The sequence below is a fragment of the Onychomys torridus genome, chromosome 18 (genome assembly GCF_903995425.1).
Source record: "Onychomys torridus chromosome 18, mOncTor1.1, whole genome shotgun sequence".
NCBI classification, from domain to species: Eukaryota; Metazoa; Chordata; class Mammalia; order Rodentia; family Cricetidae; genus Onychomys; species Onychomys torridus.
Window position 1 is genome coordinate 51,693,668 of NC_050460.1, and position 26,862 is coordinate 51,720,529.

The window sequence follows — 26,862 nt, forward strand, 5'->3', positions numbered from 1 at the left end:
GCAAAAAAGATGGCTCAGTGTAGAGCACCTGCCCAGCACCTGCCTCAGGCAATGCTCAACTCCAGTAACTCCAGCTCCAGAGGATCTAGTGCCCTCCTCTGGCCTCTCTGAATACTACACTCACATATGCTCAGACACAGATACACAGACACACAAACAACTAATAAATCTTAGAAAAAAATAGTTACTTAAGTGGATAAAGAGTTTTTGATTCCATATTCTACCAAATAAGTTTTTGTTTGCTTGTTTTAATCTTGACATTTCAAAGGCTTTTAAAACTTCATATAAGCTCTTTAAATGCTTGTCATTTTTGCAAAATAATGTTTTCTTAAAGTTATGGGTAGATAAAAATTGGCTTTAATTCTCATACTTATTTTTTAATACCTGTTGGGGGTATTCATAAGGAAACCAATATTTTCCCTAAATTTTTAAGTAAACATTTGCCAGATGACACTATTGCATTAGATACATTTAAAATTTGTGTGTGTGTTGGGAATACACACATGCCATGACATGTATGTAGAAGTCAGAGGATAATTTATGGGAGTCAGTTCTCTCTTCCCACTATGTAGGTTCTGGGGATAGAACTAGGGTCATCTCTCAGGCTTGGTAGTGAGTGTCTTTCCACACTGAGCTATCTTCCCAGCCCTCAACACAAAAAAAGGAAAGAAATTAATAAATCTTTTTAACCCTGTCTAATGCCTTTGAACTAGATTTGGTGACTTTGGGATTAAGGGCAGTTAGGACAGTGGAATGTGGGGTTATTGCCATCATTTTCCTTTTACTGCCTCCCAATCCAAAGGCAGACATGGCTACGGTGCATAACTTACTCTGTCTACACAGTGCTTTATATAGAAAACCGTGGGTAGGGCTGTCTGCAGCTACCTGCCAGATGAGTTATTTGGCAGTTTGTAGGCTTTCGAAACCAGAAAATGAATCTGCTGAGTAGAAGAGAGAAATTGTACGATTTACAAGACAGAAAATGTTCACTAACCAGGATCTATTTCTATCATCATCATAGAGGTTAGGACAGAAATTGCATCCACCAATTCATATGGCTTTTAAAATCTAAAATCTGCTATTGAGTTCTTTTGGATGTTTTTGTTAGTGTGTGTTTTGTTTTGTTCTGAGTCACCCTATATGGACCAGGTTGTCATCAAACTCACAGAGAGTAGCCTGCTTCTGACCCTAGAGTACAGGCATGCACTACCATGCCTGACGATTATTAAAGTCTCAGAGAAAAGTTAAGCCAATAACGTTTTCTAGCCTTAATGTTCTGGATTTCCCATATAGCTCTCTCTAGGGGGGGAAGGAGAAGGAGAAAAAAAAGCTGTTTAACAGTAACCAAGTGTCATGATGCTGCAGCTGTTTGAGTCATTATAGTTAATACATCAGATGGCTGTTTTAGTATTACAGGACAAACCTTGTCTAGTAGTTCAAAATACAAATCACAGTTGAATTCTTCACCCATTGGGCAATTTCACAATGTTTATATGAAATAAAAACAAGAGCCTCGGGATAGAGAGGCAACTCAAGAGTTGGGTACTCCAGCTGCTCTTCCAGAAGACTCATGTTCGGTTCCCAGAACCCACGCTGGTGGCTCACAATAGCTGCTAACCTTGGCTTAGAGGATTTAGTGCCCTCTTCTGGCCTCCACAGTGCGCGCACTCGTACACACACACACACACACACACACACACACACACACACTCAGATGCATACACACAGGCATATAAATAAAATATTTTTTAAAAGTAAAACACCAAAAGTGTTAATATACACTAGAAGGCTGACTGTTGATTGTAAAGCATAGACAAGGTTCTAAGTTGGGTTCTCAATGCATGACAGTAACCACCAGTCTAGAGTTACAGAAATGAGAAAGCAATACTGCATCTTCGGGAAAGGACCAGGCTCCTGCCAGAGTCTATGGCAGTGGAGCCATTTCACATGTATGATATTATTAACCTTGGGTGGTGACTTTCTTCAAAAGGGAGGAAGATAATGCCTGCTAAAAGCAAGGTCCAGGCTGCCCCAGGAAGAGAATACGGCCTCCAAATACTGTCAGCACTCATGGTGGCCAGCAGAAAAGCCAGTCCTGAGGAATTATTCCACCCTTCTGGTACTTAAGACTGTCGTAAACTCAGACACCACCTTCTCTGTCCTGCTGTAGTGCTTGTGTATAAATTCCCTTAGGTGGCAGTGACGTGATTTTGAGTTGGTATTTGTAATCTTAAAATAATTAGCATAGCTCAGCCCCCACCACACTGACCACCGTGCTCTAGCAAGTTCCTGGGTCCTCAGTAGCCATTGTTTCTATTAAGAAGCTCTGCCACATAGAGGCAGTGTATGATGTGGAAACCCTGAGAAGGAAAGTTAGTAAATATCACGGTACCATGAGGAACCAAATACCAAGCTTCAGAGGGATGACTCTTCCTTTAATGGCACTAAAGTTGTATTTCCCTTGATTATGTTGCTTGAAATACTCAGTTTCTCTAGAAGCCGTGATCAGGGAACATCTAGCATCCAGCTGTGAGGTGCTAACACCATTCCCTGCATAAAGGAGCCAGGACTCCTGGGAGAAAGAGCTAAGTGTAGGACTAGAGAAGGATTGCTCCAAAGTGTACTTACTTTGCTTTCTGTTGTGGTGGTAAAATGCTGACCAGAAGCAGCTTTGGAAGCAGGGCCAGTTATCTAGGCTCACAGGTTATTCTGTGGACAGGCTACAGTCCATCGTTGAGAAAAGCCAGGACAGGAAGTTACAGCAGGAACCTGGAGTCAGGGACCGATACACAGGCCGTGGAGGAACACTGCCTGTTGGCTCGCTCCCCATGGCTTGCTCAGGTACCGCTTTTGTACAACTCAGAACCACCTGCATGCAGTGGCACCTTCTGCAGTGGACTGGGCCGTCCCACATCAATCATTGATCAGGAGTTCCCTACACACATACCTACCTATAGGCTAAGCTCATAGAGGTAATTCTCTAGTTAAGAATCCCTCTTGCCAGGTGACCCTAGTTTGTATCAGGTTGACAAAAATTAACCAGCACATCAAGGAAGCACACTGCCATCACTACCAAAGTTAAATCAAATATGTGAATACAATGACAGGGGGCAGTCACACACAAATCAACAGAGTTCATGATGACCAAGGCCAGAACACTTTAACCAAAACAATATAAATAAAACAATATTAGAGCATGGTTCAAAGCATGAAGCAAATATATCTGAGCCCATACTGGTGTAAGCAAAGAACTAAATGTGTGGGAAAGAATGTGCAGGTACCTGAGGGAAAAGAATTACAAAAAGTACAGGGCATTCTGTTCATTGTCAGAATACTGGCCTCAAGGCTTTCTTCAATCCTGAGAAATGTGGCTGAAAAAATATCCCCTGGCAAAGAATCCCAAATAACTTATGAAAAGCCTTCAGTCTCAAGGAAACATCAAACACAATTACCTACAGCCTAAATATGGGCCAAACATAGTGCTCTCCTTACAAAACACAAACAAACAAGAATAGTATACAAGCAAAGGAGAATAGAGTAAGTTTTACAGGGGAGAACTCTGATAAATGCTGCCTCAGCCAGAAGATCAAAGGCCACATTTGCTATGACATGGGATGAAGAAGAAGATAGCCTTCCTTCTCTAGATTAATCACAAAGGAAAATAAACAAATGAGACAGATGCTTCTTTAAACAATGAACTAATACAGCTCAAGACTCTCAAGGTCCTCAGTACCAAAGAAAGTTGAGAATCATTAACAGTCAAGGAAAACCCAGAGCCATTGCAACTACATTGAAAAAAATCAAGAAAATGTCAATGTAACACAAACTTTGATGATGATGAATCAGTTTAGTATGCTTTGCAAAATGTACTGTACTAACATAAGATTTTATTACGAAGGACTTAGTATGGAGGAACATATAGGGATTTTCTGTACAGTTTAAGAGACTATAAAACTAATTGAAAATTTATTTTAAAGATTTAGTTAATTTCAGTATTATATACTGAGAGAGGCTCAAAAATGTTTTGTTTCCACATAACAACTGAGCATATGACAAAAATTTACCAAAAAATATATATATATCAACTTCTGGATGCTTTTTTCTTTTTTTTTTAAGATTTATTATTCATGTATTTTATGTATATGAGTTTTCCTTCTTCATGCATACCAGAAGAAGAAATCTGATCCCATGGCAGATGGTTGTGAGCCACTATGTGGTTGATGGGGATTGAACTCAGGACCTCTAAAAGAGCAGCCAGAGCTTTTAACCACTGAGCCATCTCTCCCAGCCCTCGGTTTTTGCTTCTTAAAATTTGTTCTTGTTTTTGTTTTCTGAGACAGGGTCTCTCTGTGCAGCCTTGGCTGTCTTACAGCTCACTCTGTAGACCAGGCTGGCCTCGAACTCAGATATCCTACTGCCTCTGCCTCCTTAGTGCTGGGATTAAAGGCATGCACCATCACTGCCCAAGTTAAGATTTATTTATTTTTCTTTTATGTGTATAGGTGCTTTACCTGAATGCATATCTGTGTACAACATGAATTCAGAAGCCAGAAGAGGGCTTCTGATCCCCTGGAACTGGAGTTACAGATTTGCTGTCATTTGGGTGCTGTGAACCTAACCTAGGTCCTGCCAGAGCAACCAGTGCTCTTAACCACTGAACCATCCCTCCGGCCCCTGGTTTCAGTTTTATAACTTACATGCAGCTGCTGCTGCTGCCTTTTAAGTGGATATAGATTATGAAGTTAGAATGTTACCAAAAGAGTAAGCAAGAGTCAGGAGGGCACATACCCTGTCGCTTGGTGTTCTTGGTGAAGTTTTTTTTTTTAAAAAACTAAAAGGATCTTGCAAATGTGTTGCCTCTGAAATGGTTTTAATGCACATCGTTATAAAATATGCATAACTTATATAACGCTAGTATGTTTGCTGTATCCTATCCATGAAATGGACACATATTGAGGAATACAAAGGAAGTAAGAAGCTTGGCAGATAGGATAATAACAAATTCCTTACTGTTATTTAGGCTATCTCCTTCCATGACCCAGAGTGGGATTGATATTTGGTTCTTCTGGCAGGGACAAGCACAACATTGCTTTCTTCACTCCCTCTGAAAAAGCCTTATTGGGGACCTCAATCTCTCATCTGCTATGTCCCTGGAAGACTTCCACCTTGTGCTCCTCTGAGGGGCATTTCTGAGGACCCTCCCCCACTACCATGCTGCTCAAGGGAGAGGGCATGTTGTGTATAAAGCCTTCTAGGTCCTCAACTCTGAAGTCCCATAGGATATCAATCAATCCTTTCAGAAAGAAAGAAATGGTCTCCGTAGAAATGCCAAGTCCATTCATACTGAAGCAGCTTTGTTTTTGTTCGTAGACCATCACTGAGAAGCACAAAATGAATGTTCCAGAAACGATGAATGAAGTTCTCGATATGTCAGATGATGAAGGTATGACAATGTCTGGGGGCGGGGGGAGGGGGGGTCCATCATGGTGATGAGTGGCTGGGTATCTGTTGCTTCCAGGAGAAAGGCCTTTACCAACGTGTTTGGGGGGGATGTTTAAATGGTGGGTTGTGGTGTTGGGAATGAGTATTTTCATACACTTCTATTATCACTTAAATCATACAGTTCGTAAAGCCAACGCCCCCGAAAAGCTCAGTGATGGGGAGTATATCTCAGATGTTGAAGAAGGTATTTACACCTCTCTCCTGTGATGAGACTTAACCCCCAACTTCAGCTTTCATGTCTTAGCTCTCAACAGTAACACTTCCTCACGTTACTAACTTCTCACGGAATTTTGAGAATTAATTTGGGGGTCGTTTAAAGCCTCACCTTCGTCCTATCCCTTTTCAGACCTGATTTCTCACGCCCATTTCCCGCCTTTAAGTAGAAAAAAAAAAAATGTCACTACTTACCAGGATTCCTCTCTTTCTGTCCTTTCTGTCCAGCAGAAAACGGATAGTTTTATTGTTTGTGTCTGAAATCTGAAAAGGGGCAACTTAACTGTTTTTAGTTGTTTTTTTTGTTTTTGTTTTTTTTTTTTTGCCCTTAGTGTAAATGGCATCCTTACAGGTCACAGGCCGAATGCCCGGTCTGCAGTATACTCTGCAGCTCTGCAGTAAAAATCACCTTTGGACTTGGCACTCAGTATGGAAACTCAACCAGAGTAAAACCATTTTAAACTATAGACGTTCAATAGTGGCTTGATAAGGAGATTGATATATATATTAAGGCTGTATTTTGTGTGCTCAATACAGCTACTCGTTTTCTGCTTTGCTTAAAAGAATGATACTCTTGACCATGTCGTTCACTTACATATATATGTGTGTCTGTATGTATATGCACGCATATATATGTGCATATGACATATTTGAAAGGTCTGTTGGAAAAGTACCATTGTATAAGTGAATAAATATTGTAAAGGTGGCAAATTTGGGAACTTCACTGAAATAATGAAATATTTACTGTATTGAATGTATATTTTTATTATTGTTATTTTTTTTTTTTAATCTGAAACAGGATCACTATATAGCCTTGGCTATGTATACCAGGCTGGCCCCAACTCAAAGAGATCGACCTGCCTCTGCCTCCCTAGTGCTGGGGCTAAAGGCATGTGCCACCATTCCCCTGACTTTTTTTTCCCCTTGAATCAGTTTATCCTCCAAAATCACTTTCTTCCTTACTGCTCCCTGCCCTCACCCCTTTACATAGTACTTTTCCTCTCTTGTGTCAGTCTTAGCAGGATTTTAATCAAAATTCACTGGGAGCATAAGTAGTGGGAAAATCTACCTGACGCCAAGTAGCTGTCACCTTGGTGCAATTGTTAAGACTGACACACAGAAAGGCCGGTGCCTGGATGGCACACTCACAGGAACGCAACCTTGAAGTTGGGTCAAGACTCTTGATTGTCTATGATTATTGGAGTTAATACTTTTTGTTTGTTTTGGGTTTTGTTTTGTTTTTGTTCGTTTGTTTGTTTGTTTGTTGTTGTTGTTGTTGTTGTTTTGAGCCAGGGTTTCTCTGTGTAGTTTTGGTGCCTGTCCTGGATCTCACTCTGTAGACCAGGCTGGTCTCGAACTCACAGAGATCCACCTGGCTCTGCCTCCGGAGTGCTGGGATCAAAGGCATACATCACCACTACCGCCTGGCTGGATTTAATACTTTTTGATATAGGTTCTTCCATCAGTTGTGTGTCTGCTTCTCTTTTATGTCCCACTGGATTTTGGTCGCATCCTCGTGAGACGTCGTGTGTCTCACTGTCATCTGCTATGATAGCGCATTCTCTTGTCACCCCGGAGTGCCATTTCTCATGTGCACATGTTTTCATTTAAAAGGGTGATGTGCTTCCCTGTGTGTGCACAAACAAACCAGGATTCAAAGACTGTTTTCCAAGTTAAGTTAGCATGAAATACAGTAGGACAGTCATTATCAGCCATTTGTCTGCCCTTTTAACTTGATAGCCAAGGCTACCACCCTGATGAGAGGCCAGGTTTGAATGGACTGTGTAATGGCTTTGTTTATGTGGGCCAGTTATCAAATAATTTCAAAACAAGAGAAAATTGAACCTTTAAACTTGAATTAAATTCACTTCATGAAGTAGAAATGACAATCATTTCCTTTATATTTGCAAACTTGAAATTCAGAGTGGCTTATAATTATCATTTTTGTCATTCATTGAGTTTTTTTTTCCTCTGTGGGTGTGTTCATGGGCTGTCAGAGTCATTTGGCTTTTGATCTTATAATGTCATAGAATTAGATACCACGAAGGAGAGGGGGTAGGTCCTGAAGGTCAGTCCCCTTGAACACCCCTGGAGCTGGAATCTCTTTTGCTAGAACATTCTTTGCCCAAAGGCTTCAAATTGCCTGATCCAGTTTGAATAATCTTCTTCAAAAGTCCCCCACCTCCTTGAACTCCCTCTCACTTCTAGCTGGTGATTGGTTCTTATCTATTTGGGCCAGGATGATGAGCATTCAGGTTCCACTGATTATTTAGAATAGAATCTGCTCTCCCATGGCCCAGTCCTTCAAGTATTTGAAATATTTTAAAAATTATATTCACTTTTTGGGGAAGGCATGATCGAAGGTGTGTTGGGGGGGGTGGAGTCAGAGGATGATCTGTCAGTCAGTTCTGTCCTTCCACTTTGTAAGACCTGGGGCATCAAACTCAGGCACCAGGTTAGGTAGCAGGCACCTTCACTTACTGAGTCTTCTTTTTATTTTTTTTCTGGTGTTTGAATGTATTTCTCCTGCTCTTTCATCTTTGATTCTGCTTCAGGCCCATCCCAGTCACTTCCTCTTCCTGCTCCCCCACTCAGCATGGTCTTCCTCCTAGGTCCATTTTCAGTCACCTATGTCTGCCGAGAGTTCAAGTGTCTAAAATGTTCAAGTGTCAAGGCTGGAGTTGTAGTCTGATCCACACAGAACCACATAGCAAAGCTATGCATAGTGTACATGCCTTTAATCCCTGGGAAGTTGAGGCCAGCCTGGTCTACATAGTGAGTTTCAGAGTTCTAGGCTAGCCAAGACACACAGTAGACCCTGTTTCAAAATAAAAGCAAATCAAAGACAATTCAGCTTTGTGTGCAGTTGCCATCTAACTCGATTTATATAAATATTACTGTCAGCCAGGCTGTGGCGGTGCACACCTTTAATCCCAGCACTTGGGAGGCAGAGGCAGGTGGATCTGTGAGTTCAAGGCCAGACTGTTCTACAGAGCCAAGTTCCAGGACAGCCAGGGCTACACAGAGAAACCCTGCCTTGAAAAACCAAAAATAAATACATAAATATTACTGTTGGTGAAGGCCCCTAAATTTTCCTAACTTGAGCTTTGCCAACCATCATTTTCCCAATCAAGTATGTATATTCTTCTCTGTCATATAAACTAGCATTTCTGCATTACCAAAAATTATCCTAAAACCAATTGCTATGAAATTTTAACTTTAAAATATCCCCTCCAACTTGAATGATAATGTTGACTTCTAACTCAATTTCCTGATAGTCTCCCCAGTCCTTTAATTGTCTCTATGGTTGGCTTTGGGCCTGCAAGTTTGAGTGAATTCTGTGGCGGTGGCAAGTGTTCATTTCTGTGAACCAAAAGGCTTGTGAATGCATCGCTGTACCGGAATTAGCAAGAGCCAGACCCATGTGTGCTGTAGTGTCAGGGTGTGGAGGTAGAAGGATGCAGAGGTAAAGGTGCACAGTGAGTTAGGGCTAGGTGAGCCTGGACTACATGACAGCCTGTCTGTCTGCATGATGAGAGAAGGGGAGAGAGGAAGGGAGGGCAGGGGAGGGGAGACGGGAAATGACTGACAGCCCACTCTGGGCTGCTGAGAATTCTCAGTTCCATCTATAAGCAACACATATGGGCAGCCTATCTCAAGAAAGTAAAGGATGAGTCTGTAAAACAAGAAATAGTGTAAACACAAAATTAGGGAAGAATAGATATTAACAGGTTAATGCCAGGAAGTCTCTCTCTTCTCTCTCTCCATCATTTTCTACTTTGCGTTTCTCCCTTCCCTTCCCTTTTGGTCTCCTTTGGGAAATTAATTACAGGTGGGACATGCTTGCTTGATGCTCAGTTGATTCCTCAAGAAAGAAAGACAAAGGAAAGAAGTCTGGACGGTGCTGTAGTGTCCCAGCAGGACAGTGGGGCAGAGATACAGAAAGCAAAGATTGAAGCGTGAGCAGACCATCCCTCACAGGAGCCAGGGCAGCCTTATCCAGAGCAGGGAGACCTCCGTGAGCTCTGCAGAGGGCCAAGGGGGCCGTGGACATGGCAGCAGTCACCTGCGTTCTACACCCCTCCCCCAAATCCATTGCATACATAGACTGGTCGTGTGCACGCAAATCGTAATCTTTATTCTATTGCTCCTCAGATGCTTACATTTTACAAATGAGTCTGTAATTGAAAAGAAAGGCGTGAGGAAAGAGACCAAAGGAACAAGATGGGGGAAAGCAAAAGGGAATTGCAGCACGGAAGAAAGAGAGAGAGATGGGGGCAGGGTGAAGAAGGAAGGAAAAAGAGTTGAGGTCAAGAGCAAGGTCCAAGGTATTTTCCAGCTTGGGTGGGTGTGGAGTGGTCAGAGTGGGTGGGTGATGTGAGGTTGGGGTGGAGCTCCATAGTAGTTCTGGCTCAGCTTGGACCTTAACTGTAAATTCCTTTAATGTGTGTATTTTTGTAAATTGGAAGAACAAAGTGCACATGTTATTTTAGCTTGCAGAATTCTAGTGGGTTGGAGTCTCATGACATTTAGAGAACAATAGACTGCACACAATGGGAAATGGAATAAAGCCGGGCAAAACAGTAACCAGACAGCAGTGTGCAGAGGGACGGATCCAGGTCAGGAGGCCGCAGCCCTGTGAGGGAGGATGATCTGACCTGCAGTCGCTTAAATTTCGAGTGAGCTAGCCCGGCGGCAGCGGTGCTGCTGCACACCTTTGATCCCAGCACTCAGGAGGCAGAGGCAGGTGGATCTCTGTGAGTTTGAAGCCAGCCTGGTCTACAGAGAGAGTTCCAGGACAGTCAAGGCTATACAGAGAAACCCTGTCTCAAAGAAACCAAAAAAAAAAAAAAAAAATTGAGTGAACTATCAAACCTCTGCCAGGATTGAATGCAGACATTAAATACTGAAAGAAAAGGAAAAAAAGTAAGTGCATATGTGATAGAAATAGGTACCAAGAAGGGGTAAGATTAAGGTACAATAAAGCTAATTCTAGTACTTGGGAGGCAGAGGCAGGTGGATCTCTGTGAATTCAAATTTGAGGCCAGCCTGGTCTATATAGACATCAAGGACAGCCAGAGCTACATCCAGGCCGTGCAAATGTGAGAACCTGGAACCCCATAACTACCAGGTGGGCGTGGTAGTTCCCTGTAATTCCAGCCCTGGCTAGGGAGTCAAAGACAGGGAATTACCTGGCTGGCTATACCAGACATAGCAAAGACCTCTCATTTCTGTTGGGAGACCTTTCCTCAGTGAATGAGGTGGAGAGCAATCCAGAAGACTTCTAATATCATCTACACACACATGTGAACCCCTCACACTCACACATTTTTCTGGGAACACACATCACACACACAAATGCATGCTAAACCAAGTGTGTATTTAAGAACAAATCATGCTCTTCAAAAGGTGGGAATACTATGAACCAGGGAGATGGCTTAGCAGTTAAATCGCTCACCCCTGTGCCTAAGGATGTGCCAAGTTCAGATCTCCAGAGCCCACATAAATGCCAAGTAGGTGTGATGGCCCACTTGTAGTTCCTAGAGGGCAGACAAGGGATTCCCTGAGTCAACTGGACAGCTAGACTAACCAGACTGGTAAGCTCTGGGTTCAAAAGAGCCAACTTACATCAGTGAGTAAGTGGATAGTGAGCAGGAAGACTCCTGATTACCTCCTCTTTCACACACACATCCACACACATCCACACACAACACACACACACACACACACACACACACACACACATGGCCCACACACACCTGTAACAAAGGTCATAATATCACAAGGCAATCATGTTTTTTAAAAGTGTAAATTTTTAGAAATAAACCTCCTTGAAACTATATTAGTATAAGGACCGGGCAGACCAAGGTGTATGGTCAAGAACCGTAATTACAGACTTAGTTTTAGATAGATTTTAAGAACTCAAGCAAGGAATTAGAAAAAATTATACAGGGGTGTGTTTGTGTGTGTGTGTGTGTATGTGTGTGTGTGTGTGTGTGTGTGTGTGTGTAGGTCAGAGGACAACTTTTAGAAGTCAGTTCTTTCCTTCTGTGTGTATATCAGGGATTGAACTCAGGACCTTGGAGCTTGGCAACAAGCACCTTTACCCACCAAGCCATATTTCTGGCCCTCAGAGAAAGAAACTTTCATAAACCTACCCTAGTAGTCTCAGTTAAGAGAGAGTAAATATAATTTGACTTGGCATAATCCAAAATCAAACAGAATTCAAAGAATCGGTCTGGGGAGTGTGAAGCTGGCTCTCAGAAGCCTACCAGGAATGGTCATGCTTGCCTAATCTTCCTGAAAATCTTGATGAAGACACAGAACTATCATGTGAGTGGCTTTCTGAGCCTGGGAGGAAGCCATGAAGATTAGCTAGCTGCAGGGAAGCCAGGTGGTGGTGGTTATGATGTCACCATTGAGAGGAGCAGCAGGAACTGTTCCTACCCAGAATGGAAGACTTTTAGGATACCTGGTGGGTGGTATCTCTCAGCCTTTTTCCTGGGGTTCTCTGCTTACCTTTCAAAGGGGCAACTCATTAACTGCTTGCATCTCCTGGAGATAAGCTCAGAATGGTAACTTTGAAATGCCAGAAGGAAAGAGCCTGTCTTGGCTTCATTTCTATGGCTGTGGTAAAAAAAAAAAAACATTCTGATAAAAGCAACTTAAGGGTGAGAGAGTTTACTTTAGCTGGCACTTCCGGGTACCAGTCCACAGGTCATCAGGAGCCTGAAGCAGCTGGTCCATGACTGCAGAAGTGCGGTGTACACAGGCACACCAGTGCTCAGCTGTTCACCATTCTTTTAAAGATTTATTTAGTGTGTGTGTGTGTGTGTGTGTGTGTGTGTGTGTGTGTGTGTGTGAGAGAGAGAGAGAGAGAGAGAGAGAGAGCACAGGCGAGCATGTGCGTTCGTACCCACAGTGGCCATAAGAGAGCTTTGATCCCCTGGAGGTGGAGTCACAGGAGATTGCAGGCTGCCTACTGTGGGTGCTGGAAACCAAAGCTGGGTCCTGTGCAGGAGCAGCCAGTACCCTTAACCTCCAAGCCATCTCTCCAGCCACAGAATCCTGTCTTAGAACTAGAATGCTTGATTGACTTTTACCTATCCCACCTGCTCTTCCAGCTCTGTCCGTTCCCACTTAGACCCTCACAGATAATTTAATCCATCACACCCTCAGTGTGCCCACCCCAGAGCAGCATCTCTTCTACCCTTCCCCACCTACCAAATCGCCCCTCACCCACACCAAAGCTTGTGAGTTGCGTGTTCTCTCCCTTTTCTCAACATATCCAGTCCACCAGCAACTCACATCAGCTCTCCTTCTGCATCCATGGTGCCGCTCAAGTCCGTCTTCCTCCTCTCTAATGTCACCATCCCACTAGCATCTCTCTGGTGGGACCCAGCAGGGTCTCTTGTGTAGCTGTCCACTTGTGTTGTTAGCCCTTGGATTCAGCTGTCTGCCCAGCTTCTAGAAAAGTCCTTACAACTTTACATCATTTATTCCACTGCCCTGCCCCCACCCCATGCTCCTGTGCTTCTAGTGAGCTTTGCCTCCATTCCTGTTGTGGGGTAGTTGTAGTTGATTCCTTTTCATGCTTGTGTAATACTCCACACTGTACTTATCACTACAGTGAAGTTCTCTGCTCTCCTGTTGATGGCCATGTGGATTCTTTCCAGCTTGAAGCTACTGCAGAGAAACTTTCTGTGAAGGTGTATCCATGGGTATATACCACAGTGGAGTATAGATCTATGCGTACAACTGTGGAGTTGTAGGCTATACAAAGGTCGTGGAATTCACAAACAAACAAACAAACAGGTGTGTCAATATGCTAGTATTGTAAAAATTACATAGTGAGATAATAATAATTTTAAAAAAGAAGGCAAGAAAATGCTGAATATGGAAATACACACTTATACAACTATAATCCCAGCACTCAGAAAACAGGGGCGGGAGGACCCTCAGTTCCTGGCCAGCCTGTCTCAAATAAAAGTCAAAACAACCACCGAAAAAGAAAACAACCAAGGGAGAGTCTGTCTTGAAGCAGATGGTCTCCATGAAGAGTGCAGATGGGCTAGGATCGGGTGAGGGGTGGGGGTGGGGGTGGATGAAGGAGGGAGGGAGAGGTTAATGATTGTTTCTTCCCCCGGGTGGTTTTATTTTACAGCAGTGTGCTGATATGCACTTTTGTGTCTTATGAACCCACCTGTACAGTGCTGTACCTTCCTCATGATGCAAACATATCCCCAAAGAGAATGCAGACACAAACAGATAACACTGTTTCCCAGCACTCCCTTGCTCTCAGACTCATCTCGGTCCCTAACCATGTCTACAGAAGCAGCTCTCTACTTGCCCTCCTACATGTTGTGTCTTTTGGGCCCTTTGTGGTTCTAATCCCCTGTTATCAGTCGTTTGTTTCTGGGGTACAGTAGAGTAGTTCTGTAAGTGGTCAGAGATAAATATTTTCAGAGTTGAGCTGTCTAGGCTCCATCCTATTTACCTCCATGCACACAAACAGCCAGAAACGTAGCCTGCACACCCAGGCGTGGCTGTATGACTGAAAGTATTTATAGAAGTAGGCAAGAGGCTAGATTTCACCCACGGCCTGTCATTTTCTAACATGTGATTCCTTTTGTTTATTTCTTTTAAGCTGGACAGCCTACTCTACAGGAGTAGACCTGTGCTGGCCACTGTCGCTGTCTCAGGGCCTCATCACAGCTGCCCAGTGTTTGTGATGAAAGGCATCGGCTGCCTTAGCTTCACATAGTTGTGTCTCGGCCCCTGTCCAGGCTCCAATCGAGAGACACTCTGATTAAAAGCACATAACACATCTGGCTGATATCCAAAGCCTTTGCACCTCCAATGTGGCTCTGGTGTGGTCCTATGGCTAGAACCCCCGGAGGAGTGCATAGATCATTTAAGTTTTCAATGTGATCGCAAACAAAGGGTTAGGCTAGAATTTGCAAGTAATAAAATCTCTTTGAGTGTCTGCTACTGACTTTATCGTGTTTCATTCTCTCAAAGTAACTTCAGGGTGTGATTCTCATTACTGTTATTCTCCCAAGTTATATTTAGTCACAATTAGAGCCCACACGGAAAGTGTTATGACTTCTGATTTTTCTTAAGCATCTCGCTCAGAAGGTGTATGGTATTTCTGCAGCTTCACACGGTCCAGAAAGCTGGCATTTGAACTGAGGTCTCTTGGTTGAGACTTCATGCTCAGTGAGGTGTCATAGAAGAGGAGATCACAGGGTTGGTGAGGAAATTCTAGAGATTACTAACAGCCTCCAAAGGACCTTGAAAACATGTCGAAGAATGGATAGAATTTGGACAAACAGAGGTTCTGGGGGATGTGCAAGGAGAGGAATAAGACACAGATATTCCAAGTCCCCGAATTACTTTCCACTATGCTGAGAGTCCGGCATCCAGAGATGGCAGCATGGTGGTGATGCCAAGTACTGGTCTGGATGAGGTCCTCAGGACAGCGCACAGAGAGAAACATGAATCTTGACCAATCTATGCATACTGACTTAGAAGAGGAAGAAGATTGTTAGGGTGTGGTAAGGGGTGGAGGGAAGAATCTAGAAAGAGTGGGTTCTGGTAGAAGCCCTTGGAGAAATTTTCTCTGGAAGCACAAGTAATGGAGAGCTAGCTCAGCAGCACCCACAATGTTGAGGAGAGAGGTGTAGAACTGAGCACAGAGCTGTAATGTAGGAGAGTAAAGCCACACAGCATGTTTCTCCCTGTGAAGCGAGTTAGAATAAGGGGCTGGAGCCACCCATGCACCATCTAATTGATGGATAGCCCGAAGCTATGTGTGCTTGTGCATTCCAGACAGTTAATTATTGACCCAAATAAACTAACTTTGGAGACTCTTTTTCCTTCTCCATTTTTATTTTTCCTTCACTGACTGTCTGCCTGATCACCCTCTCCCAATGAATCGTACCATAGCAGGGCCCAGGCTGGGCACTCTTAGCCTCTTCCACTGTTAGCATCCTTACTACAGAGATGTCGGCCAGTGAACACACGGAACAGCGTGAATGAATGGGCCAGGGGAGGCTAGAGCGGTGAGCATCTGAAAGCATGGACCAGTGAGTGATGTTGCTAATAGAGAGCTCTCTGACTTCCCTGGGCTGGGCATAGGTATGAATGGAAAGAGGCTCCACACGGTGTCGCCCTGTATGTATTCACCTCGAGGAATATGCTAGACACAAACCAACAGATGAGTGGTTTTCACCTGGTTTAGTGGTGAGCGTTTAGGTACAAGAAGAGATCGCAGGTTTTGGCCACACAGTGGGTACTTTGTGGGCAGTATGCCTGGAACTCCCTTACTGGGTGAAGAATTCCAATGCTCTATACACCCAGGCTTTAGGCACCCAGATAATGAAGAGCTGAGGTGAAGCAGGGCTGGAGTGGGTTTGATGTGGAATGAATGGCTAAGAAAGAACACACGACACAAGTCTGGAAAGATAGCTCACTTAAAGAGGACCTACGTTTGATACCCAGAAGCCATATTAAAAAAAGAAAAACAAAAACAAAAAGCCACCTGGACATGATGGTGTTGTACTTGAAATCACATTATGTAGGGAGGGACAAGATCGCTCCGTAGGGCTTACTGGCCAGCCAGTTGAGCTGAATCAGTAAATTTTGGGTCAGTGAGAGACCCTTCATCCTAAAAGGAAAAGAAAAAAGAATGGTGGACAGCATCTGATGAATGATACCGGCACCTGTCTTCTGGGTTGCCTGTATACCTTCACACATACAGGCACTTGTGCTCTTGAGGATACACACACACATACACACACACAAGTCACATGAGTTGGCATGATGCTGCTATGTGTAACTTAGCAAGTAACAGGCAGCATTCTGGTCCTGATGTTGAAGAGTGAATTTGTAGCTGGCAGCTAACTCACTGTCCAGTCATCTTTACGAGTGGCAGAGATTTGACATAGTGGGAGTGGGGAAGTAACCTCACACTCCCTTCTATCTGCATTCTATCTTCTTCAACTTAGGAATTTATGCCCCAGTCAGTGTGACATCTAGTCCTGACTGAGGTAACCAAGGGGAATTTCTGCATCAAGGTTAAGCATTGAAACCATGAGAAAAACGACAGTGTCTGCCTCAACTTTCTCTCTCGACATCTCTGTAGGAGAGATACTGAGTCCTTTTTTCCCTTCTGGGATGGATTTGTTTATTAACCCAAGCAAGATCACAGGGACATTCTCACTGCTCCACCTGGAAAGCTTCCAGTGCTGAGTCATGTGTGCTGACTTTAGACACTCTACAGAGGCCTGGATTAGGGAACAGTGGACTGCTGCATGGTGGTGGTTGTTGTTGTTTTTAAGAAACACACCCTAGCTACTAGGAACAGAATTCTTACAAGCAAAGAATTGAGTTGACTTTGAGCTCTTAAAAAAAAAAATTGATCACCTGAACAGAATCATTTGTTCCATGAGGTAATGGCAATTTATTGTTTCAGAGGGGTGTGACTTGGCTAGTCAAACCCCATTCTTCCCCTCTGGCCACCTGCAAAGCCAGAATCTTAAGCCAAGTTCTAGGGAAAAGTGCAACATATGGTCTTCCCTCCAAGGGTCCAGGAATCCCTAATGATGACACAGTCCTTCAGGCCTCTGAAATCACCTGTTAAGCCCACCACTCACTCAGCCAATAATCGTCCCCTGTTCTGAGATAGACAGTGAGATGGTACTGTATTCCATTGCTTAGTTTATGCTTTCAATAGCTGATCCTGGCTGCTAAGAGAGGATGGAAGCCCTAGGTTCAAGGAAAGTCCCTACCATTTGCTCATCTGTATTAGAGGGGACAATTGGGGAAACAGAGACACTCAGGCTTCCCACCTTCAGCCTCTAGCTATGCCTCTGACCTTCGTCCCAGGGTCCTCAAATAGTGTGTGTGGTAGCATCGACTTCCAGAAGGGCCTGGAACACACAGCCACCACTTAAAGCAGGAAGTACAAACTCCACCCACCTCCCTTCACCTGTCCTTTCCCTCCTCTCTGGATGCAGTAACCTTGCATGAGTGAACATGGATTCTAGCTTCCAACTGAAGGACAAAAAGGGAAAGATGGAGCTGGAGTCTAAGTAACTTCTCATTTGCTGTCACAAAGCTACAATAGAATTGGGTGCATCCGGGTCCTGTTTTCCTATCTTCCCTTTCCTGTGTTGTGCTCTGTGTGTGTGTGTGTGTGTGTGTGTGTGTGTGTGTGTGTGTGTTTATGTGTATGGGTTTGAGTTTGTTTTGCAACAAAATCTTACTATATCTGTTTGCTTGGTCTGGAACTTTATAGACCAGGCTGATGTTGAACTCACAGAGATCTGCCTACCTCTGCCTTTGAGTGCTGGGATTAAAGGTGTGTGCCACCACAGTAGGCTTCCTTCCTACTCTTACTTTCTTGATTATTAAGAATGAAAGTAACAGAGGATGAAAGGAAGCATCACATGAGCATCTATTGTCTAGGCAATAAATTAATTACTCACTTATTTAAATATTGAGACAGAGTCTTATGTAACCCAGCCCAATATTTTTTTTTTTTTTGAGACAGATTTATTTTTATTTTACATACATGGGTGTTTTTTCCTGCATGTATTGTCTGTATACATACATGGCTGGTGTCCTAGGAGACCAGAAGGGGGCATTGGATGCCCTGGAACTGGAGTTACAGATGGTTATCAGCTACCATGTGGATGCTAAGAATCAAACCCAGGCCCTCTGGAAAAGCAGCCGGTGCTCTTAACTCTATTCTCTCCAGCCCCTCCCACCAGGCCAGTTTTGAACTCACTGTGTAGTTAAGGATGACTTGGAACTTCTGGTCCTCCTGCCTTCACCTCCTGAGTTCTGCAATTAAAGCCTTGTGCCATGTCACCCAGTTTTCGTGGTGCAGGGAGGTAGGGGATGGACCTCAGGGCTTCATGTATACTAAGAAAGCACTCTGCCAATTGAACTGCATCCTGAGCCCTAGGCTGAAATGCTTTCTCTAAAAGTTAGATGAGATCATAAATCTCTTAGACAAGGCTTGATCTGATTAAAAACGTATTAAAAACAATTGTATTTTATGCCCCTTATTTAAATCTTCAGCCAAAAAAAGCATGTAGCAGATCTTATTTCTTGTCACATTTTTTAAAAATTGTGTGTATGTACGTGTGGCACACATGTGTGCATGCATGCACAGTGTGGATATCAGAGGACAACTTGCAGAAGTCAGTTCTCTCTACCCACCATGTAGGTCTGTGAGACGGAACTCAGGTTGTCAGGCTTGGTGGCAAGTACCATTACCCACTGAGCCTTCTCACTGGCCAACAGACCTTATGTCTAAGAGCTTGCTAACATCTCATGTAATGATAGAACATGCTAGCACTGAGTAACTTCCCAACACACGGTGCTTCCGGTCCTCTTTCTGTCAAATAGCCTCAGCAGCAGCCATCCTGCTGCTGCCTTGAGGCTAGAATTGGTCCAAGAGAGCAGGACAGACAAAGATGGCTGAGGAACCGTAAATTTTCAGTTTAAAAAGACAAGTGTTTCAACAGAGTAATTGCATTCGCACCCACCATGGGTGGATGAGGCTTGCTGGCAATATTTACTCTAAAACTTAATTCTAGGGACCCTAAACTATGTCTCAAGCAGAGTTTTCCTGTCCAGTTGCCTATGGCTTCTGTCAAGCTTTCAGGCCAAGGTCCTCAGGACATTCCCATACTTACCTTACCCCTTTGTGCCGGGTTCTCTAGCAAGGAGTACCCAACTCCCCCATCTTATCGCCCTCCTCATTACCATCTTCATGCACACACCCTCTATTTAACCCTGGAAATTCTGTCAGGGAAAGGAGGCCCTTCCTTGGAGCATCTGGGGTTAATCTACAGTTTTCTTTACTTTCCGTCACTGTGGTATTGTGTTGAGGATTAGATAACTGTATGTACCAGCATAGACCCTGTCCCCAACTTGACATGTGAGTTTTAGGAAGTAAGCTAATATATTTATATGTCACCTATAAAAGAGGAAGGGATGGGACTGGAGAGATGGCTCCATGGTTAAGAACGCTTTCTGCTCTTCCAGAGGACCTGTGTTAATTAAAGTTTCTTTGCTGTGAAGAAACACCATGACCAGGGCAACTCTTATAAAGGAAAACATTTCACTGTGGTGGCTCGCCTTCAGTTTACAGGGTTAATCCATTATCATCATGGTGGGAAGCATGGCAGCGTGCAGACAGACATGGTGCTGGAGACAGAGCTGAGAGTTCCTATGTCTTGACTCACAAGCAACAGGAAGTGGTCTGAGTACCACACTGAGCAAAGCTTGAGCAAAGGAGACCTCAAAGCCCACCCCCACAATGACACACTTCCTCCAACAAGACCACACCTACTCCAACAAAGCCACACCTCCTAATAGTGTCACTCCCTTTGGGGACCATTTTTTTTTTCTCACCACCACAGGACCTGAATTCAGTTCCCACCACTCACATCATGTGGCTCACACCCACCTGATTTGCCAATTTTGGGGGGATCCAGCACCCTCTTTTGGATTCCAAAGGCACCCTCACACATATGACATATACACATAAATGAAGACAAGTCTTTTATTAAAAGGGGGTAGGGGAGTAAATGAAGTACACAAGATGTGAAGTGTGTTCAGTCTGTCAGGTGGACAACCCTAAACACTACAGTGTGATATTTGTACCATGATCCGTGTCTTGGTCCTTTTCATTGGAGACTGACATCGGAGACAATAGTTGGCTCTGCCATCTGGATATTCAGTGTGGTTCACAGACCAGCAGCCCTGTAGCCAGTCCAAAGAGCCTGCTGTACATGTGGAACCTTGGTGTCTAAACAGCTGCGCTTGAGTGAATGCTGTTTCTCAAGTTAGTATGACTGTAATTCTAGAATTCCCACCTAGGAAAGAGACCTAACTTGGCAAAGTCTGAAGGCAAATGGCTGTATTTACTGGCAAAATTCCTTGATGGTTCACACCCTGAGTTCTGGGCCCACAGCATCAGTTACTTGAGGTTTGCTGCCAGCACAAACCTTCAAATCCCCATGATGCACGTCTGGCAAATATGTGTATGTCATGTATGTGTTTGTGATGGATGGACCACGGAACCTACAGGATTGACCTGCATTCCCTGGGTTCTGTTTCGTCTTGTTGACTTTATTCATTTCTTTGAATAGGTGATACATGCACATGGTTCAAAATTCCCAAAGTACAGGCGTTTTTTGGTGAAAAGTAAGTCTCCTCCCTCTTCACTCTGGTAGTACCTTCTTCCGAGGTTACAAGTGATCTGCCAATCATTCCAGACATTTATTGAGCACCCGTGCTCTGCTGGGCAGGGTTCTGGGAACCTCAGAGGGAACCCCAGCAGACACCCACTGCCCTCGGCGAGCTCGGTTCATCACCACCGTCAGCAGTCCTTACTCAGTGGACTTTGAGTTTCCACAGCACACTGGAGCAGTCAGAACAAAGGCTCCCCAGCCCAGTCTCCAGCCTTTGATGCCCCATCTTTCTCAAGTCCTCAGTGGCCTTGGATTACTCACTCCATTGCTGCAAACTGCTGTCCTTGGCCCTGAAGTAGAGATAGTAGGCAGAGAGAATTAAGTGAGATAATATACAAAGCACCAAACTCTGAGCCCAGAACACAGTAAATGCTTAATAAATAGAAGCATTGATTCTAGTGATCCACTCGTACGCTCCCGGGCTGCGGTGAAGACTGATAATAGTGAAAAGGTTCACTGTTAAGCAGCTTTCCTTGTCTTTCTTGGCTGTGGTGGAAAACCCGTTTTACAGCCTTCCAGTCAACTGAAGCCGCCTAAGTTGACGGGGAAGTGCCTGTGTGCAGAGCAGTCCGCTCCTGACTCATCAGTGGGCTGTGCAAATTGCACCCCTCTTGATTACTCATCTGGCTACTTTCAATCTCGTGTCATTTGGAGGCTTGGACCTATTATTTACTTGGAGGGGTCTTGTGCTATTTCACCTTTTAATGTTACAAAACACATCCTCTTGTGTGTGTGTAGGTTGCGGGTGCGGGGTGGCGGGGGGGGGGGGCATTCTACACTTCTCAGGACAAGAAGTAAGCCTGACTGAGCAGTACATCTACTATGGTTTGGTTTAGCTACTGTGAGCCAGTATCTCCAGGATTTGGGTCTTGAAGCAGATAGAAAAAGAACTCTGAGTCCCCAAAAAAGCAACAAATGGGTTTTGTGGGGGTGAGCTTCAGGTGGACAAGATTACAGGAAAGTTACATACAGAGGGAAGCCTGGGAAGAAAGGAGAAGAGGACAGGGAAGAAGAGAGAGGAGAGAAGAAAGCCAAAGGATGGAGAAGGGATGAGGGCAGAGGAGAGGAGAGGAGGGGAGGGGCTGGGGAGGGGAAAGAGAGGAAAGGAAAAGGGGGAGAAGAAAGAAGGAGAAGAAAGGGGAGGGGGAGGGGAAGCAGAGGCCAGAGGCCAAGGCTAGGGCAAGAAAATTCATTCCCACATTTGGCCAGGAACTGTTTCTTTCTGTAGTGTAGAAACGGTCACTGAAGGCATGGTGAAGACAGGATGGAGATTAGGCTAAGCACGGCCCACCAACTGGAAACCCCAAGAGATAAGGATACACCTGTTTGTTCCTGCCCAGCCCTCAATATCATCTAACACGTCTGTTTTCCTTCTCTCCCTGTCTCTGAAGCTAGTCTATCTTGTTTTCCAGGTAGACAGAGTGTTACAACTCTATGTGTGGTCCTCTGGCATAAGGAATCTACTCTCCATTCAGGCCCAGTGAGATGGGGGGAGAGCTGGGAATCCAGTGAAACGCCACCAGTGACATTTTTATTCCGTGGCGGTGACTTGAGGGATTACAGTTGCTTTGAGGTTTGGGTTGTATTGAAAACATTCCCTGGGTTCTGGTAGATTACCAACACAAAGGGATTAGTAGTCAGAACAATGGCGCCCAAATATCAAAGGTTAGAAAGGCTAAGAGCCTGTAGTCCATAGTTAGAGCTCACCCGATGGAATCACATCCCTTATTTGAGATCTTTGTCTGTTCTCATCCTGTGAGCACTGCTGAGACACAGAACTAAGGAGCTGGCCAGGGACACGTTGGGCAAGCAGCATGTGACCTCTGGACCTTGTTTCTTGTTTCCATTTTCGTCACCTATTACAGAATAAATCACCTATCTCTACACTCAGTGTCTTAACACATGATCTCAATCATTCTGTGGGTTTGCCAACTTTTATGAGATGGCATCAGAAAGCAGCCTGAAACAGGAGTCACATGACCAGGTGTGCCAGGCTGAGTCATTCAAAAGTCTGGTTCTTCAGCTAGGATGTCTAGAACACCTGCAAGATTGCAAGCTCTACCTCTCAGCCTTCCTCTCTCTCCCCCACCTTTCTTGTCTTTGTCTCTCTCCCTCTCATATTCCTCTGCCTCCCTCTTTTTCTCTCTTCCTTCCTCTGCCCCTCTCTTCCCCCTCCCTCCCCACAACCCCTGTCTCGCTATATGTAAACCTCAAGCTTCTTTATACTATGTTGGTTTAGAGTTAACCACATTTCTTACCCCCAGGTTGGCCAGGGACAGACAAGCATTTCCAAGAGGCTCACTGAGAACCTATAGGGTTTCTTTACCTAAAACCTGGAGACCCTGGAAAATCGCTTTCCCTGGACTTTGCTATTTAAAACTCTAGCCAATCAGATTCAAGTAAGGGCCCTACACGTGGGCTTGGACAGAGGTCAGCAGAGTTTACTGAAAGTTGGGTAGGGAGGGCAACTGGAGAGCTTCCCTGCCAAAACATAGTCAAGACTATAACACGACTACCTAACTATCCATCCTGTCTGTCTGTCCACCACTATCCAGCTATCAATCAGGTGTGAACCCATGCATTTTTCACTTCTTGGGAAGTGAAAATTTAGGGCCCTTGGTGTTTTATACATATTCACAACAGTGTTTTCATGACAGAAATATTTAGTTTTTATAGCATATAAATATTGATGACAATCTATAAATATCAAACTAAGAGTATCATCCATTACCTCTGCTAGCTTATAAATACTCGAACCTGTTGGTAAACAGCTACTGCTAGCCAATTTTGTTTGATCATAAAGAGGATTAAAATCAGTCACATCATTTAACACATTCCATCTCATCCTCACCTCAGTATAACAGTGCACTGTGCTAGATGGTAATTATAGAATGTTTGGCATGGAAAGGTGGGAGGATTCATTTTGTTGTTATTGTTTAATCATTTACTCCATGTGGTGCACATGTGATGCCTGTGCTGAGCCTGTTGATTTTGCCTGGACTAGTGTGACTCTGTAAAATCATGGGCATAGATATCTGGGCCCTGGGGAAGAACCTGTTAAGAACACAAATCCCAGCAGGTGCAGCACTCAATTCGCCCAAACTTCGCTTTCCAGGAAGTTGTAACAGAGTTCTAGGTAGAGTCCCCTTTTGTAAATGCTCAAACTGTGACTCAGAGAAGTTGAATGACATTGTAAAGGCTTTCTGTTCATAAATGTAGAGTTTGAATCTGTACCCAGAACACCTACTGTACAAACTGATATAAAATAATAGTTATACACCGGGTGGTGGTGGTGCACACCTTTAATCCCGGCACTCGGGAGGCAGAGGCAGATGGACCTCTGTGAGTTGTTGAGGCCAGCCTGGTCTACAGTGAGAGATCCAGGACAGGCACCAAAACTACACAGAGAAAAACCCTGTCTAAGCTGAAAGAAAGAAACAGAGAGAGAGAGAGAGAGAGAGAGAGAGAGAGAGAGAGAGAAGAAGAAGAAGGAGGAGGAGGAGGAGGAGGAGGAGGAGGAGGAGGAAGAGGAAGACAAGAGAAGAGAGGGGAGGGGAGGGGAGGAAGAGAAGAGAAGAGAAGAGAAGAGAAGAGAAGAGAAGAGAAGAGAAGAGAAGAGAAGAGAAGAGAAGAAACAGGCTGGGCGGTGGTGGCACACACCTGTAATCCCAGCACTCGGGAGGCAGAGGCAGGTGGATCTCTGTGAGTTCGAGGCCAGCCTGGTCTACCGAGTGAGATCCAGGAAAGGAGCAAAGCTACACAGAGAAACCCTGTCTCGAAAAACAACAAAAAAAAAAAAAGAAAAGAAAGAAAAAGAAAGAAAGAAAAGAAAGAAAGAAAGAAAGAAAGAAAGAAAGAAAGAAAAGAAAAGAAAAAAACAGCCTGGCATTCAGACACTTCTCATCCCAAAGCTTCTTCTCTCCTCTCATTTTCAGCGTGTGGACACTGTATCCGTAGGTACCACTTGATTGCAGCCAGGCTGAGCAGATTAGAACAGATCATCTTAACTTTGATGAGTCATATTCATTGGCTCGGTCAAGATGCCGAGAGAGAGCTTTCTTCCTCACACCACCACCACCACCACCACCACCACCACCACCACCACCACCACCACCACCACCACCACCACCACCACGACCATCCCTGCAGATTCATATCTGTCTCTAGGATACTTGCTAAGAGGGTGGCTGCAAGGATGGGGGCGGGCTCATGAGGCCCCACCCCTAACTGAGGAACTATTGGCCACAGTTCACAGCGGGTGGAGGTGGAGTCTCCGGGGGTGTGGCCACAGGTAGCTTGCTCTTGCCCGACTGAGTGGTTCCATACTCTTGTAGTTATGGGCAGCACTGATTGGAATCTGTGGATTTAAAGAAAAAAAGGGAAGGCACAAAGCTGTGAGCGGGACAGGGAGGTGTCAGAATGGGGTGGGGGGCAGTGAATATGATCATATTGCATTGTACACATGTATACAATTCTCAGGAAATAAATAAATAAACCTTACAATCAATAAAGGCATGCTCGGCACAGCCAGCTCAGGTTTCAAAGACCATTGCTAACTTCTTAGACTAACTACTCAGCTATTCTGGAGTATATGTTGTGGGGTGCAATGGAAATGACCTTCTCCCGCTGCATACCCCAGTGGAAGCTGCAGAGGTCTGGCTATCTTCTCACTGCCCACATAAACAGGATGCTTCCCCTAGGAGAGAAGCCCCGCATTTCAAAAGGACTAGGAAGGTGGTAGAGCCACCTCCTGGGCTCAGTCTTCTCTTCCCGGTTGCCTTGGGACCCCCCTCAGGAGTGAGAACCAGTAAACCGAGACTCTCTGAATGTATCCAAGAACTGCCAGAACTCCGCAGGATCTTAGTTGCTTCCCCAGCCTGCCCCTGCAGCCGCCTTTTCTCTCCGATTCTCTCTCTCTCTCTGGGTGCTGCCCTGTGGATCGGTGTCTGTGTGTTTGATCTGTGGCGTCCCTGCGAACTCTGGAGTCACAGCTGCTTCCCCGGCCCCACAGTTTCCCAACCTCCACCCAAGGGCAGACAGGCCCTCCCTTCTTTCCTGCCCTCTTTCCACCTGACAGGGACCATAAATAACAGAGGCTTCCCAGCTGAGAGAGAACAAAGTTGAAAGTTTGCCTGGAGCTCCCAGCCACTCCTGGTCCGGCCCGGCTTTTGTTTTGTTTTCTTGGTACCTGGCGTGGCTGTTTCTTCATTCATATTTAAGGAGAACCATCTCCGAGGCTCCCCATTACGCGGAGTACCCTGGGCGCCCTCAACCTCTAGTGAGGGTCCCAGTCACTCTGGGCCGGCTCTGGTATCAAGTTACTGAAAGTCTACACCCGGGCAGTCCTCATATTTACATACAAATAACTCCTGGGCTTGCTTTGCTGTCACTATTGGGTCCTGCCCGAGGCTTGCCAGGGCGTTCTTAATCCAATCAGAAGGCACTTTGAAAGGATGTCTGCGGAGTGATCAGAAGGATGTTCGTCGCTATTAAGTGTTGCCACATGAAAGTTTTTGAATGTTTCTGATATTTTTTTAAAAATACCTTCGGAGTCTAAAAAGTGAGGAAAGATGTACAGTTGCTCAGTCGCCTGCGAAGAGACGGATGTGCTGAGCGGAACTCCGAGCTCCCGGTGAAGACAGATCTGACCAGGGAAGGGTTTGTTCAGACTGGTGTGGATTTGGGGCTGGTGTGGACGGCTCACTCTAAACTTCTGCTTAAGGAATTCCTGGAAGCCTCAGGAAAGTACTCCTCAACCCAGCGTGGTGGAAATGGCTTTGCCACACAGTAAGCTCTTTCTTTAATACCTGTTTGGCGCGTGCTGGTTTTGTTTCTGACGGAGAAATATTGCAAATATCTCCCTGTGAATATTTAC

At 44.7% G+C, this 26,862-nt stretch overlaps 1 protein-coding gene across 10 annotated transcripts in view; it reads left to right on the plus strand.

The window, feature by feature from the left end:
* Ank3 (ankyrin 3) overlaps positions 1 to 26,862 on the plus strand; it is a 310,708-nt gene that overhangs the window by 190,758 nt on the left and 93,088 nt on the right. For 8 of the 10 annotated variants that reach the window (XM_036167577.1, XM_036167578.1, XM_036167580.1 and 5 more), the window contains 2 exons: positions 5,371 to 5,443; positions 5,624 to 5,686. In XM_036167577.1, coding sequence (XP_036023470.1) covers positions 5,371 to 5,443; positions 5,624 to 5,686 — 136 coding nt within the window. The remainder of the gene's footprint in view (positions 1 to 5,370; positions 5,444 to 5,623; positions 5,687 to 26,862) is intronic. The other 2 variants (XM_036167582.1, XM_036167585.1) reach the window with 1 other exon arrangement.